This window comes from Coturnix japonica, chromosome 15 (genome assembly GCF_001577835.2).
Source record: "Coturnix japonica isolate 7356 chromosome 15, Coturnix japonica 2.1, whole genome shotgun sequence".
Taxonomy (NCBI): domain Eukaryota; kingdom Metazoa; phylum Chordata; class Aves; order Galliformes; family Phasianidae; genus Coturnix; species Coturnix japonica.
In genome coordinates this window covers 8,454,884-8,470,779 of record NC_029530.1, presented here as the reverse complement: position 1 = coordinate 8,470,779, position 15,896 = coordinate 8,454,884, and the positions used below count along the sequence as shown (strand labels likewise).

The 15,896-nt window shown below is 50.2% G+C and overlaps 1 protein-coding gene and 1 long non-coding RNA gene across 3 annotated transcripts in view; one reads left to right on the top strand and one right to left on the bottom strand.

Moving 5' to 3' along the window:
- The first annotated feature begins 3,474 nt into the window (after positions 1 to 3,474).
- The window catches only part of BICDL1 (BICD family like cargo adaptor 1), a 38,714-nt gene continuing 26,292 nt past the window's right edge, over positions 3,475 to 15,896 (top strand). The window contains exons 1-2 of the mRNA XM_015877960.2: positions 3,475 to 3,813; positions 8,144 to 8,359. Coding sequence (XP_015733446.1) covers positions 3,475 to 3,813; positions 8,144 to 8,359 — 555 coding nt within the window. The remainder of the gene's footprint in view (positions 3,814 to 8,143; positions 8,360 to 15,896) is intronic.
- LOC107321243 lies at positions 3,811 to 14,587 on the bottom strand. 2 transcript variants are annotated; one of them, XR_001558512.2, is made up of 3 exons: positions 13,565 to 14,587; positions 11,299 to 11,458; positions 3,811 to 4,976 (listed from the first exon to the last, which is right to left on the bottom strand). It is a non-coding gene; the product is annotated as an uncharacterized LOC107321243 (long non-coding RNA). The 2 variants fall into 2 exon arrangements; XR_001558511.2 differs by lacking the exon at positions 3,811 to 4,976 and adding an exon at positions 4,994 to 6,388 and having other exon boundaries at positions 13,565 to 14,584.

Here is a 15,896-nt window from a genome sequence, read left to right as displayed (position 1 = left end):
TATTCATCTGGGTAACTGCAACCTCTGAGCAAACTCTCCTTGCCTGCTTGCACCTCTTGCTGCCCATCTTACAGCAGCAGGAGGCTGAGCAACATGGAAAGCACCTCAGCGTGTACGGATGTGAAACACCAGAATAACTTCAAACTTCTGACAGAAAGAAAACATGGCAAAGCAAAGAGAAAAATCGAGCAATTAATCACTCAAACCGATATGAGAGAGAGCAGCAAAGTAAACCTGAGAGCGTGTGCTGTCCTCCCTGCAGGACTGTCAGCCCCCAGCTGGAAGATTAAGGATGCTGATGGGAATTCCTCTCCCATCACAGGTAGCTGTAAAAGCACAGGACAGCAACCTGCCTTCCTGTAACACATCTTTCAGACTCCTTCCTCTAAATAAGAGAGGGTGACTCCCTGCAGCGCTCCATTTCTGCCTGCTGCCCTCACAGCCCAAGTGGAAGCACTCGGGCCTTTATTGCATTTGTAGCTTTTCTGATGTACTCAAAATGATCTGTCCTGCTTCACTCACACAGCCATGAGAGATCCAGACCCTCTGTTACACCTGCTTTGTGGAGAGACCCAACAGTGGAATCCCTGGAAGGCAGAGCACTCATTTCAAGGCACCATTTCTAACAGTGCACTTGACACTGGGCTTGAAGTGCTTGCACAGCTTTGAGCTCACCTCTCCTCGACCCTGTGGGAAGGACAACACACATGGCTATATCTGCTGCTTAAATTGGATTGTCCATTTCAGCATCTCAATCCTTTCAGAACCCATCCAACAAAGCAAACTGCCCTGAGTGGCTCCTTTAGGTGAGTACTCCAACCCTTCTCATGGCTTATTTTCTGAGCTGGGTGATCACAAGATGGGGAAAAGCAAGAAGGGGAAACTACTTAAGAACAATCAGAAAGATCAACACGGCAGAATGGCAGTACAGAAGGTATAATAACAGAGGGAACAGTATGAATGGAAAGGTGCTCACCCATCTCTGAAGATCCAGGCTCAGTGGTAAAACCCTACAAGGGAGAGATCTTGAACCAGAGATCCTTCCCCAGGAGCAGTCATATCTTCAGTGGGGTCTAAGAGAGGCACAGCCAGGCTCAACCCCTTCCTATCACTCACTCAGTTGCATTGCCTTCACCTGTGCTCCCAGGGCTGACTGGGTCCTTTCCCCAGGTGCTCCATAAGTGCTTCATGTCATGATTCAGCAGTTCCCATACGTGCCCCTTATCCCTATCCAAGTCAGACTAACTCTTGCTACTTGCTTCTGCAGGTCCTCACCTGAGCAGGAAAACAACGATCACTTCTCTCATAAACAACCTTACACTGCTCTCTCATACCACTATTTTATCTTCACCCTCATTTCCTGACTCCACTGGGAAGGCCACCCATCCTGGGTGAGATGCCACACATACCTGTGATGTGATTACAGCACTTGTACCAGTACTTGCTCTCAGTTCTCTGCATACTTGAATCAGCCCATCCTTATGGGTTCCCAGAAAGGGTCTGTGCTATTATCAGCCCTTTTTTTTTGTTGGCTGTAATTCTTCAAGGACATATCGGAGCCCATCTAGGGGAAGGGAAGCAGCAACTGCAGTCAGGTGCCTATGGGCAGAGACATAGTGCCATATCTGCGATACATAGCACTGATTTACATCTCCTCCATCAAGCAACAGCATTTTTCCCTCCCCATCCAAACAGATGCAGCTCTGGGGTTTGTTTTGGGCTTTGTCTGAGGGATTAAAACCATCTCGATATAATCTCTTTTTGTTTTATACACCGAAAGAAGCATTAGAGATGAACACTAAGGCCACAATGGATTTCATTAATCACACCAGGCTTGGTTTGCTGTAGTAGGCACTTCCAGCAGAAGGTGCTCACAATCAGTTTAATCATTAATCTCCCTCCTGTTTAAACAGTGATGAACAAATCTGTGGCAGCCTGGTTCCCGCGTCAGGCCAGGGGCTGCTTGTAAAAGCCGTTGGAGCCATCCCCCCTTATGGCAAATCCCACTTCTTTGGCAATATAGGCCCCAGCTGATTGCAAGGACAAAAGGTCTGGAAAAACTGGTGCCTGGGGAATTGCCATGAGATAAAGGAGGAATCACTTCTGGGTCACCAGTGCAAAAGAAATCAGGGTCCTGATGGCCAACAGTTATCACTGCAGGACAGGTGCTGGCAGGAGCATGGCACGAGACGCTGCAACTCCCCTGGGTTTCAGTAGAGCAGACGTTTGCAGCACAAAAACACCAATGCCAGAACAGGGGCCACCTATCAACGAGTCCTCCTACCTGGGCTCCTGGGGCACATCCCCAACAAAACCCACCTCCTGGTGGCAGATGGCCGGAGGAAGATGGGCAGTGCCACAATTCATGCTCTGCTCGTTGTGAATAATCAGCAGCTCTCCAGTGTCCCGGCTCTGTCACGAGGCAGCAGCCAGCAATGCCAGAAAGCTGCATCAGCCATCAGCTGTCCCAGCCAGAGAGCTGCTGGGGACCGATGTGCTGGGGCAGCTGCACAGGGATGGACACAGCCTAAGTGAGATGCCTATAGGAGAACGAACCCCATAGAAGCAGGGTCTGGAAATAAAAGCTCTAAGTCTGACATTTACTCCTGCAGGCTTCTGGAAGTCAAAAGCACAAGTTGTGTTTAAAATACTTTGGTTCAATCACTTGCTTTGGAATTAAAGCACCACGAGGAAGCGAGGGAGCACCATCTGAGCTGACCCTGCTGCACTCTGCCTCAGCATCCCCTCTTGTGGCAAGGAGGAAAGTGATGTCCAGATCTAAAGGGGCATGAAGCCAAATAAACACATTAATAAACGAATCATGAACCCTCCCCCACCAAAATAAAGAACCAATTCCACGGACTGGGATTAGCTGGAAATCCTGCCCCTGGTAAAGGCTCTTCCCAGAGACAGAAGAGCCGATGACTACAACTCCCAACGTTCACTGAAGCCGCTCTTAAGACAAATGTTATCCGGGAATATCCGAAACAATCAGAAAACGAAAGCGAGCCCCAATGGCTGCTGGAAGCTGTAGTCAGCTCTCCAGGTGCGAGCTACGGAGTAAAAAGGTATTGAGAGCCGCCCTCAGAGAACCAGGCAGGTTCTGAAGGAGAGGGCGGCGAGTAGGAAGGGAGCGCTATGCCCCATCCGAGCGCCCCGCTCCCTTTTGGGGCCTTTCACGCCAGCCCAGCGTTTCGGGGGGATTTTTGTCCCGGTCCCGCGGCGCAACCAACGGGAGCCGATCGCGCACGGGGACACGCGCACACGGCTCAGCCGCACGCAGCGCTCCGGCCGCCGGCAGCCACCGCCACCGCCACCGCCACGCCGCGTCCGCGGGGCCGGCCCGGGGCGCTGAGCGCGGGGCGCGGCTCCGGGGGGCGGGGGCCGGGGGCGGCGCCGCTCTCGGCCCCGCAGCCGCAGCCGCGAGCCGGGCGGGCGGAGCGCCGCGGAGCGGCGGCGGCGGCGCGCAGGGCCATGTCGGCGCCGTGCCCGCGCCTGCCCGCCGCCGGGTCAGCACCGGCGGAGGCGGACAGCGCCGGCGGCATGGAGCCGCCCGCCGCCGCCGCCGCCGCCGGGGCCGCCGCCCTGGAGCTGGCCCTGGAGGAGGAGCTGGCGCTGCTGGCCGCCGCCGGGGAACCGCCGGAGCCGCCGCCCGCCGCCGCCACCCGCGACCCCGAGCTGCTGTCGCTGATCCGGCAGAAGGAGAAGGACCTGGTGCTGGCGGCGCGGCTGGGCAAGGCGCTGCTGGAGCGCAACCAGGACATGAGCCGCCAGTACGAGAGGATGCACAAGGAGCTCACCGACAAGCTGGAGGTGAGGCCGGCCCGCAGCGCTCCGCACGGCCCCCGCTCCGGGCCGCGTTCCCCGGGAGCCCCGGGGGTTCGCTCTCTTTCCCCGCCGAACCCGGGCGCGGCCGCGATAGAGAAGAAAGGGTGGAAACCACCCCCCCCTTCCTAGGCCTGGGGTGCTGCCGTTCCCTCTCCCGGGCCTGAGGACGGGCTGCGAGCCTCGTTCGGGAGGCCCCGGGTGCTGCTCTGCTGCCGGGTGATCGCGGCAGAATTGCATCGTAAGTTACATTGACACCGAGGCACGGAGCGTTTGGGAGCCTTCTGCTTAAGCACCCGCAGCTGAGGCTTTAGGCATGGCAGGAGATAAGCCCCACTGACAGGTTTCTGCTTGCTGGTCGCCCTGAAAAATACCTACAGGTATCTCAGAGCCGTTTGCCGGGAGCCCGGCGCATCGAGTCACGTATTGATTTTTAAGGCTGAGATGGAGTTATTACAGAGAATAAGAGTCGTGTAGGCAGCTTCCTTCAGATCAACCCTCTCGCACAACTGTGTACAACTACCTTCTGTTCAGAGATATTCTTGCAGAGTTCCTTCTCCGTGTGAGCAGCACAGCTCCTGGTTGCTTCTCACCTTCCAGGGGAGAGTCTGAACAATGCTCGGTTAACACCCAGATTTCAAGTACCGGCCCTAGGCCGATTCTTTGTGCACTCCTACCTATCCCTGTGTTCATTCCTGCTGGATTTACCCCCCACGAGCACTGTTGGATTCATGGAATTACTGCACAGCCTTTGTTCTCAGACCTTTTTCTTCCCAAAAGGAGCATTTCCTCCCTGTTATTAAACTCAGCACTTCACCGTAGCTGCTCCCTTCCTCTTTGCAGGCAGCTCTCTCTGTGTTTGCTATTGGGTTAGAAGCAATCCTGAAGGTGACATTAGCCCAAGTTGTTACTTAGCAGCGCTATTTGTCAGCTCAGAATTTCTCAGAGCATGACGATTTGTGGGGTGAATGTTTTTGGGCTGGTCTTGGAGCAGGAACAGACGTCTGTGGCATCGTGCTGACGTGGACTCCCTGCGAGTTGGAGTAAAACCTTTCCTATCATCCAAGAGAGATGCACAACGTGGGGCACTTCCTGGGCTGCCCCTTTGTGAGTCTGGGGGTCTCAAACGCTGCTGTCTGCAAAATGTAAAGCTGAAAAGGAGAGGGGGGAAAGCTCAGGCTTTATACAGTGCTTAAAGTAACATTCCCCAAGTGTTTACCTCCACTTTTATGGACCCATTTGGGAGGTGAAGGAAAGGAAATGCTGCCAATTGTTTGCATTTTTCATCCCGCTGCTATTGCTCCAACTTTCCGGTTGAATGACAGATTCTGGTTTTTCAGGTGATGCCTCCGATAGCAGCATCTGATGGCAGTTCTCTGCTTAAGGGCCAGGTTGTATTTTCCTGCTGAGTTTGTCAGGTCTGAGGCTGTGCTCTTGGCCCACACAAACTTGAACAGTAATTTTCTACAACACAAGCCTTGTCATCCTTGTTCCTGAAGATTAAAAGCCAGTCTCTTCCTGTTGCCATTGAAGTGAACTGAATTTCACAGTAAGCTTCTCCCTCTCAGAGGAACGGGGAGGAAAGACTGGCATCTTTTACCTCCCTCCCTACACTGAGAACTCTCTGATAGCCAAAAGCAAAGTCTCAAATGAAATCCTTGGTGACAATTGCTCTGCTATAGTGACGTAGGAGGAGAGATTTCCCCCCAGATAGCAGCCCCAAGCTGGCTATGGGAACCCAGTGAAGCCTCTCCATTTCCAGGCAGCCAGCACGCTGGCCTGCTCTTCTGATACCTTGCCTCAACACTCTGCTTTTGCAGAGTTATCACCACATTGGTGAGAAACATCTCTAATTCCTATGTTAGCTTTGTTCCCTGGGGCAGTGCACACGTAGGGCAGAGACAGCTGCTGTTGGCCAAATGTATTCTGGCTTTGCAGGTGTGGCTCAGCGTTCCTACCACACACGCCTACTCTGGTTTCACTTAGAACTCTGAATTTGAGTTCATTTCTAAACATACAGCTGAAGTCCTGTAATAAACTCTGATCTGTGATCCCAGATTTATCCTCTGCGAGTGGTGGAGACGTTTCGTATCTTGTTCTGTTGGTGCAGAAATGCTTGTCTCATCCCAGCTTTTTGAGGCTGGATGTTGGGAAAAATACCTGCTCCAAAAGAGCGGTCAGGCACTGGATAGGGCTGCCCAGGGAAGGGGTTGGGTTGTTGGCCCTGGAGGTGAACAAGAAACACTTGTTGTGCTAAAGGACATGGTTTAATAGGGTGATGTTGGCAGTGGGGGGGTGGTTGGATTGGATGAGCTTGGAGGTCTACTCCACTCCTGGTGGTTCTCTGAGTGCAGGAGCTGGATGCTATGTGCGGTGTGGCTTTTCCTTTGCACTAAGGCTCTGAAGTGGTGTGTAAATGACTGGCAAGGCTCATTGATGGCTTCTAAATCACACATGGGTATGTCTGTGTGCGCTGAGGGGCTTCAGCTGCGATGCTGGCTCCTCGGCAGGTTGAAGTTTCACCTTCCATTTAGAGAAGGCCCTGGATCTTTCTCAACGTTGCCTAGCAGTGAGAGAGAGAGACAGAGCTGTGAAACACAGCGCTGTTAGTGCACTGCTGAAAGCAGAATTGTGGCTGCTCCAGCCACCCTTAGTTGCCATGGGCCTTGCATTAGGATCTGCCTACTTAGTGCATTAAAAATGATGATTGTGATGCTGTGTATTTGCAAGGGGTGCTCATTCCTTCAGCATCTGGAAACACTGGGAAACACTCAGCTTTGTTTTTACTCCTGGCATCTGAAGGTTTTCCAGAAAGTCCTGGATTTGCAGAAGGATTGGGAGGGTTACAAGCAGGGCATTGCTACGCTGTGCTGAAGAGCACATAGAAGATTTAGGGACGAGATCCAAAAAGAGATAATACAGCATCTTCTGCAGAGCAAGAGGGTTGGAACATCAGTGATAACACAGGCCAGAGGGCTGCCGGGGCAGTGCAGAGCTCTGACATTCACTCCTGCCCAGGAAGGTGACAGACCCTGCAAGGCAGGCAGGCTGTGTGTCATCAGCAGGAGGCACCCAGGGGAAACAGCCACCTCACAGCCCATGTTCCTAACAAGCAATAAAGAGCCACTTCACATAAATGCAGTGCAATTTTCTTTCCCTCCTAGCAGGTTTATTCTCCCTTCCTAACGTAAGCATCATAGGGGATTGCTCACTGGGGGATGATAACCTAGGAAAAATGCTGCCAGTGCTGGGCCCAGCAGCTTTCTGTTCTTTGCTGAGACATGTTCCTAAAAGGCTCTGAATCTGGTAGAGAGCAGCAGCAGGTTATGATGGGGGACAGAAAACAAACAGCAAGGAGATGGCTCCTGCTTTTCAGGTTTCCCTGCTAATCTTAGGACGTGGCCACGTCCCAGTCTGCCACCGCTCTACAAGTATGCACGTGGTTTCAGGCACCAGGGGAAATCCGAGCTCAGGTTTTCAGAGCAGAGATTCTTTCAAACGGGCACAACAAATCTATTTTGACCTAATTTGCAGCTCTGTATCAGTCAAGCCCTCATTTAACGGAGCCTGTAAGGCATCTCAAAGTTCCACCAGGTTCACGCTGTCCCTCATTTTGCAACCAGCCCTAAGCAGAGCAGTTTCCAGAACTGAGGGGTTGTTTCTGAAAGACCTGAGCCTGGAATGTGCACGTGTCACCTCTAGAGAAGCTACTTCAGTGCACCCACTGCCACCCCAGAGGGGACTGCAGCAAACAATGGAGTTACTGTGGACTCTCAAATCACCAGGCAACTAATTAGGTCAGGAATAGAAAGAGCAAATGGACAGATGATTCAACTGTTGTTCATAAGACCCTAATGACAAGAAAGATGCCTCATCTAGCTTCCTCATCAGCACGAAGGGTACAGTTTGTGTAATTCTGGCTATAAAGGCAGCCTTTAAAAGAATTCTCCTACTGCCCATGAAATACTGCTTTGGAATTAGCCAGGCTCCGCTAATCGATTGGCCTGCCCGACCCATATTTTCCACCTATTGCCACGCAGTCTGCATTGCTCTTTTGGCAGTTATTTCAGTAAAAATTCAATGTGCTGATCTGCAGAGGCCAAGGACAGGCCGACTGCTGGAAACAAGAAGCAAACTTAGTGCCTGTGACCTGTCCTGATGTGGCTGGGACTGCCACCTCCACGCACCGCCAGGCTCTACTACCATTCTCCTTCCTGCACCAAAGGACTCAGTGCAGAACATGAGGGGGCAGGAGGAGGCAGCACTCACTTTTTTTCTCCCTTCCTAACCTCTTCTCCCTCCTCCCTGTTACCTACAGCACCTGGAACAAGAGAAGCATGAACTGCGGAGGCGGTTTGAAAACAAGGAAGGAGAATGGGAAGGAAGGGTGTCTGAGCTGGAAAGCGACGTGAAGCAGCTGCAGGACGAGCTGGAGAGGCAGCAGGTTCACCTGCGGGAAGCTGACCGTGAGAAGACACGGGCTGTCCAGGAACTCTCCGAACAGAACCAAAGACTTCTGGACCAGCTCAGCAGGGTGAGTGAGCATTGGCATAACATTGTGTTGTGTGGGTTGAGTGGTCATTTATCACACAGGTCCCTTTCTCAGCTCTTTGTATCTCAATCTGAGCTGGCAAATCTGTTCCTCATTTATGAATAGGCTGGGCAAACATGAAATGCAAGAAAGAAAGCACATCTGTGGTGGGGCCGGGGAGGTGAAAGGCTCTTTGCTGACCTCCATTTATAGTCAACAGCCATTGACTATAAAGCTATTAAACTGAATATACCACGATGGTGTCCCTGCAAATAATGTGATGTGTGAACATCTGAGAACCTACTGAAACTCCTTGGAATGTTTCAGCAAAGAGCTCAGCCTCTGGGTGGAAGAGGATTTGGAGTAAGGCTGCTACAAATCAGCCTAATTGACTGACTCTTTCCAGTGCAGGTTTTGTCCTGACAGCAAAAGACTTAACAAGTTGCTGCCTCCCCCCCAGATGCTGGCCTGTCTTTTAGAATTAAGAATCTTGTCTTTTTCTCCCTATTGGATGGGACAAATCATAATCTTAACTGCTTGAGAACACCGTTACTACAGCAGAGGAAAGCATTTTCTCACCGGTTGCACATCCCCACAATAGAACAAAAACATGCACCAAATTCATGCTGAAGAGGTCCATCCAAGGGCAAGAGAGTATATTTCAGACCAGGTTCAGTCAGAGATAGGTCTCTGGAGTTGGCAAGGATATGCTTTGAGGGATCAGATCAGTAGTTCAGTTGCAACACTAGGACAGAAGACTGAAATGGGCCAAGAATAAAGGCCTTTTCCCTCGTCTCTGCTCAGTCTGGATGTGCTGCTTTCCTGTGCCTCTAGAAGAGGTCATCAGTAAAATAGTTTGTACTGGAACTTGAAAAGAAATCATTCCTGTCAAGTCCTGAGAAAGTCACTTAGTCTGCAGATTCATCAGCGTTAAAAAAGGAAAAAGAATAGGAATAAAACACCCTTCCTTAGTAGAGCTGCTAAGTTTACCACTGTTTTTAAAGCAGTATCTCCCAAGTGTAACAGATGAGCCAGAGAGGAACTTCCACCTCCCCTGTGGGCAGAGCATCTCACATGCAACGTAGATAAGAGGTTCTATCCATGCCCTAGCAGATTTCCTGTGTTATGTCAGATTTATTACCTGAGGCCAAAGAGGTGGCTGTCATTAGATTTGGTGGCCCTCAGGGGTTTTCTGTGAACGCATTATTTCCATTGCTGGCTAGGAGATGCCAGATCTGTCATGGTCCCAGTCGTAAGCAGGTAATAAAGACAGTCTAGAAGGTAGGAAAGGAAAACCAAACAGCTTGCTTTGGGCTTTAAACTGGATGGGATTATCCTCAGTTGACACTTGTGCCACAGGCGCCTCTCACAGCCCAGCTGCTCAGTAAAGCCTTGTGCGAAGGATTCAGCAACTTAGGTCTACCAGCAGTGTCAATGCATGGGTTTTGTTCCCTCAGCTCCCTATTACTGCCAGAAATAATCCTCCTACTTCAGAATTACCCCATCTCTGGAAAAAAAAGGGCTCCTTGGCACTGACCTTGCTGCTCCAGCCCCTCCCTGCCCCCAGCTTTGTGCAGGGGACAGTTGTTCTGCAATGCTCAGATGAGCAGAGGAAGCAGCTTACTCTTGCTGAGGCTTCCTGGCCAAGATTCACCACTCAGTGGCTTTGTCACCTGGTGAAGACTTACCAATAACTCAGATATAGACAATGACGTAGTAGGTGTGCAAACAGCTTTCCTAGAGTCACAAAAATGTAAACAAACCAAAGCCAGCTCAGGAGTGGTCTGTTGCTCAGTCAAGGCTTTGGTTGAGGCTTTTGTATATCTCAGCACTTGATTACTGCATTGTATGGGAAACTGGTAATCACAGACTGAACCTCTGATTAATCAACTTTGTTGCTTCGTTCAGAGCTTCAGCTCTACCCCCATCTGTCACTGAGTGCCCTACTAGAGGTTTCACTCACAGAACGACAAGGAAATGTTGCTCTCTGATATGAGTCATTCTATGCTAAATAGACGCTGGCTCTTTAAAATTTAATTTCTACAGATTAGCAATTAACACCTCATGGCCCAGTTTCACAATAGTTGAACATCCCTTTGGGAAAGGCATTCCCTTGGCACCAGACTCTGTACATCAAGTGATGGTCTGAGCCTCACAGCCTACCAGCCCACACCGTCCTGCTTGCTTCCTTGGGGGTTCCAAGCTTCTACCTTAGAGCCAGGCAGCATCCACTGTCTCCTGACCCTCCTTCTTCCTGCTGTCTTAATCTTTTACTAATTAAGCCTTAGGTTTCCTTCTTATTCACACTGCCTTACCCAGAGATGAAGGGCCAATTCAACCACATGCTTTTTTCCAGTATAAACCTGGCACAATTGCTACCCAGCTGAGCGCACACTCCCACACACAGATAGCAAAGGGACCTAGGAAGCTCTGGCTTGCAATTAAACCATGGGACTGAAAAATCCATCCTTGATGCTGGCATAGACTGCTAAGGAAAACTCAGTGTTAGAGGTTTAGAGACTGTTGCAGTCTCTAGAACTGGGGGTAACTGTCATGCCTTAGAGTTGCCATGAGGCTACAATCAGGTCTGAAAAATGACTGGGGGTCTCCGGATGAGATGATGATACAGGAGAACTTTACCTAACAAATTACCGTAAGTCAGCTGCAAGGAACTTTGCCTCTTCTTGCAATATAGCCTTCTATTAGAAGCAAAGAACCACACTGAACAGAGAAACCAGTCAGAGTTCTAACAGCATTAAACAGTACGAAGATGAGGTAAGGCTGGGAGCTCATGGTAAAAGACACGAGTCAGATACTGAAGATAAAGCTTAAGATCTTCACAGTAACCTTATTTCTTAATTTTCTAAGTAATGATTGCAATCCCTCCTGTGTGACCAGATTTCCCTTCCCCTGCTTCAGTATAGCAAAGCATGTAACCATACCAAGCAAAACGCTGAGCTGCAGAGCTTGCACACCAAGGTATGTACTGCTCCCCACAGACACACAGGGTACAGGAGGTGAAGCAGAGCACACCAAGAAAGCCATGGCTTGGAGATTGTTTTCTTTCCAACTTCTCCACTCTCTCCCATCTGTTTCAGTTCCCTGTTTGGAAGAAAGAAATAAAATCCTTATCTTTTTAAGTTATAAAGCAGGGAATGGAGGTACGGAGCCACATAGTGAGAGGTTTCCTCTTCCATGCACCCACAGCAGCAACCACAGCAAGAGCGCTGCTCCCACCTTAGGGCTTCCAGGAGCTACTAATATAAATAACAACAACAAGCAGCCGTTTGTCTATATTGAGGCAACATATTACTACTTTGTCAGGAAGTGAATGAGGGAAAAAAAAGACTTTCACACTGTTTCTAAGGAGTTTCACCAGATGGCATTCCCACACACTTCCTGCTACCAGCCCTGAGCTCCAGGAGCTGTTTGCTGCATGCAACTCAGGCAAGGATGCATCCTGCTTGGTTCTGCTGGGTTTCTTTTCTGGTACACTGAGTACAAAGCAGGAATCTCACAACATCAAGCTCAGGTGGTTTTTGCAATGAAAGTCTCTTTGCAGCAGCAGGAAGCAGAGTGTCATCTTGCACCACTGAAACAGCTCTTTGTTTAGAGAGGAGCACTGCAGCATTCCTCAGAGGGACCCTCAATCACCAACTTCTTATATTCTCTCAGCATCCAGTGCCAACACACTGCTACAAAGAATGAGGCGTTTCAGGCAGTCCCTTTGGTAAAGAAAGGCAGTAACCAGCCAGCCCTCAAAGTCTCCAAAGGACTTTGCATTCACTAGCCACAAAACATTCCTTTCAGTGATATTTCGAGGGAAGGAGTTCCATTTCCTGCTTTGTGGTGCACTGCCTGCACTTAGAGCTGAAGGAAACATGGTGGCATGTTGGATTGGGTTGCCCAAGGAGGCTGTGGATGCCCCATCCCTGCAGGGATACAAGGCTAGGCTGGATGTGGCTCTGGGCAGCCTGGGCTGCTGGTTGGTGACCCTGCACACAACAGGGGTTGGAACTGAATGAGCACTGTGGGCCTTTTCAACCCAGGCCACTCTATGATTCAAGAATGGACTGAATATATGGTACTATCCTTTCCAAATCATTTGTGCTTTAAATATCTCTCATGATTAATAACATGCTTAGGGAAAACAATGGCTCTGTTGTCAGTGACTTAACAGGTGTTTTGGGCAAGATTTGGTGCTTTTTCCATGCCAGAGATGCACAGCCATGACAGTATGAGCTAGCTTAACTTTAATTCCTTATTTCTAACATACAGATGCTTTACGCAAGCTGCCTTACATTTATAGAGTTGTCTGCTATAGCACAGCAAGGTGTACTGAGAATCTCCATGCTCAGCGTGGAGGCAAGCCAGGCTCAAAACAAGCACTGCTTCAGGGGGTTTATCTTTTAGATAGAAGCAGGCCCCAAGTGGTGCAAAGCTGAAGGGGAGTTACTGTGACCTTTCAAGGTGTGAATCAGTCACTACACTGAATTCTTTGCAAGTCAGAAACTTCAGTAATGGAGATAGTGTGCCAAGACTTGCATAGCAAACCTTGGTCTGCTTCACCTCTGGACTGCATAAATTCAACACAAAAGAGACAGCACAAACCAGAGCCAGACACTGAAAGCAGCAAGCGTCCCACTGACCACACCAGGCACCTGCACCTGCCTGCCCCCTCTGAAGCATCAGCAGACCCCAACAGCACGTAACCAGATCCCCCATCACCTGCTGAATACTGATTACTGTGCAGGCAGGAATGGCTTCCTCTTACCAGCTACTTCTCCCCTTGCAGAAAGCACTTGTTAATAATTCAGCTTCGTGCCACATCAGGACTGGAAAACTGAAGCTTTCTATGCTCAAGCTGTAAATATAGGACGTGACTGCAACTGCATGTCCTCTACTGCAAAGTCCTACAATGAAACGAATTGGTGCCCTGGAAGGTAGCAAAGACATCTTGAGGTCACTGCATAGTGGGGTTCTACCCATCTGGATGGAGGGAGCCAGGCAGAAGGAAAGGCTCAACCCCCAGCAAATACCTCACCAACCCTGCAGCACCCATTAACCCCATCTCAGGTCACCCGGAGCTTTGGGAACCAGCAGGGGATAGATGTAACAAACACCGAGGCAGGAGGAGCAGGCGGGGGAACAGGCACTCCCAGAGGTTGCTGAGAGGTTTTGCACCTAATTTCAAGCAGGTTTTTTCACCTGTGTCCTTTGGTTACGAGCAAGCAGAGGCAGAAGGGACTTCTGTCCATTCTTCTGGATGTACGCAGAATGAAACAAGGGCACGCACTGCTAGCAAACCACAGCACAAAACCTTCTGGAGGGAAAGGGTTAAAAATTACCCAGGTTAAAAAAGCATATTCCCTGTCTGTGGGGAAAAGGGAGAGCATTCATCCACACATGGGCTGGGTGGAGCCCCAGGACAAGGGACCTGCACCCCACCATCTACAGGGACCCTTTGCTTGTTGCTAGGCAATGGCACAGCACATCACAGCAGGTGACGTTGCCACAGCGACTGGGTGTGATTCCACGGCTTGTGATGCTGTGACAGTCAGAGGACGCGCAGGGAAACGCATTGGTGACGTCCGAGGCAGTGAGAGGTGGGGGCTGCGGGCTCGGCTGGCTGCCAGGACGTGTCCCCAGCATCACCACTTCATCCCCTTATTTCCTCTCCTGCTCGCTGCTGCTTATCCAAAAAAATAACAGATAAAAGAAAACCACCACCCTGGAGATCTCCCAGCCCGAGGCAGCCTGTTGTCCACACCACCCACAGGGAGATTTACTAGCTGCTACTCTACCTAGAGTGACTGCCAGGGCTGGGCTCCATGCACACTCACCCTCAAGTGAGCCCTGCCCACAGGGCAGCAGGAAGGGTTGTTTGTCACAGCTCATCTCCCATCCGTGGAGGCTGGTGGTGCCCACATGGAGCTGCAGACACTGGTCCCGTGAGGCACCTCCAGAGCTCAGCCATCATCCTCACACCACAGGTGGTTCATCAGCTGAAACAAGCATCCAGAGCACCATCCAGGTGACACCTGTGTACAAGCAGTTATCGCCTGGCAGTCAGCTGTATGCTGTTCTTGTACTCCAGCCAAGCCCTACTCACATTCTGCCTTCACCTCTAGCAAGTAGTTCTAGAGCAGAACTCAGAGGTTTCTGCAAGGCTTTGTGCCTTGACAGATGAGTAGCATCACTGAGCTGTGAATACCTGGAAGCAGGAATGCAACATGGAACTGCAATTGAACCTGATAGATCGTAGAACCATAGAGTGTCTGGGTTTGAAAAGGCCCACAGTGCTCATCCAGTTCCAACCCCCTGCTATGTGCAGGGACGCCATCCACCAGACCAGGCTGCCCAGAGCCACATCCAGCCTGGCCTTGAATGCCTGCAGGGATGGGGCATCCACAGCCTCCTTGGGCAACCTGTTCCAGTGCGTCACCACCCTCTGAGTGAAAAACATCTTCCTAAGATCCAACCTAAACCTCCCCTGTCTCAGTTTAAAACCATCCCCCTCTTGTCCTATCACTGCCCAACCTCATAAAACAAAGACGGAATAAAAAATCTGAATGAACCCTTCCTTCCCCTGTTGCACCGCACTAAAAATCTCAGGTGGCTGAAATCCTGTCTGAGCCCAGGTCTCAGTGTTTACAGGAGCTGCTTCGTTATGCAGTAGCTCAGAGGTAGGGAAACGTGGGCAGCAAAGACTCTGTAGAAGTATTTCTGCTTATTCACACTTGCTGTAAACACTTCCTCCAGGATATTCTAGAAAGTAGGACACTGAAGGTGTCTGCATCCAGCCACTGCATTACCAGCTGGAACCAGAGCTAAACATAATCGGAGGCTTTGCCCATCTCTACCTAAGAGAAAAAACAGTCAAACATTTGGACTTTAAAGAACCATTCCAGGTTATAAACTTTGCACACATCATAATGAATGTCTTTAAATTCCTTTTTCTTGTTTAAGTAGGATTGCTTTTCCTAAATGTAATCTGGTAGACAACAGCTCAGAAGGGAGGTCTGCAAGCTGTGTTAGGTGCTCTGATTAGCCATGAAATCATAGAGGCCCCTTGCAAAACAGCCTAGAGCTTCATCAAGCATTTTGTTTAGAACTGCATTTAGCAAAATCCTGCTTATTTTGAGCTTCTGTGTTTCCATGTGGCTTCTAAAAGATGCCACAATGCAATGGAGACATGCCGTACAGCCAGGCAATTCTAGCACAGATGGGAGCAAGAAGCTTCCCAGAGGTGAGAGTTCCACAGGTAGCAACTGGCCTTCCATACAGAGAAGCCTCTCAGTAGTGTGTGGTCAAATCATCCTGCTGTTAGAATATTGAATATTAGAATATTGAAGGAAAAAGGCAGAGAGGCCCCAAGGAACGCTCACAAACCACACAGCACCCTTAGAGCTTTGGAACACACGTATGTTAACACCCTGTGTGGGCATGAAGCAATTGGAGGGGGGGGCAAAACAAATGCAAACAGGGAAGGATTCAGAGAGGTTCCAACCTTTGCTTGAACAGGAGCTCTTGAGCAGAT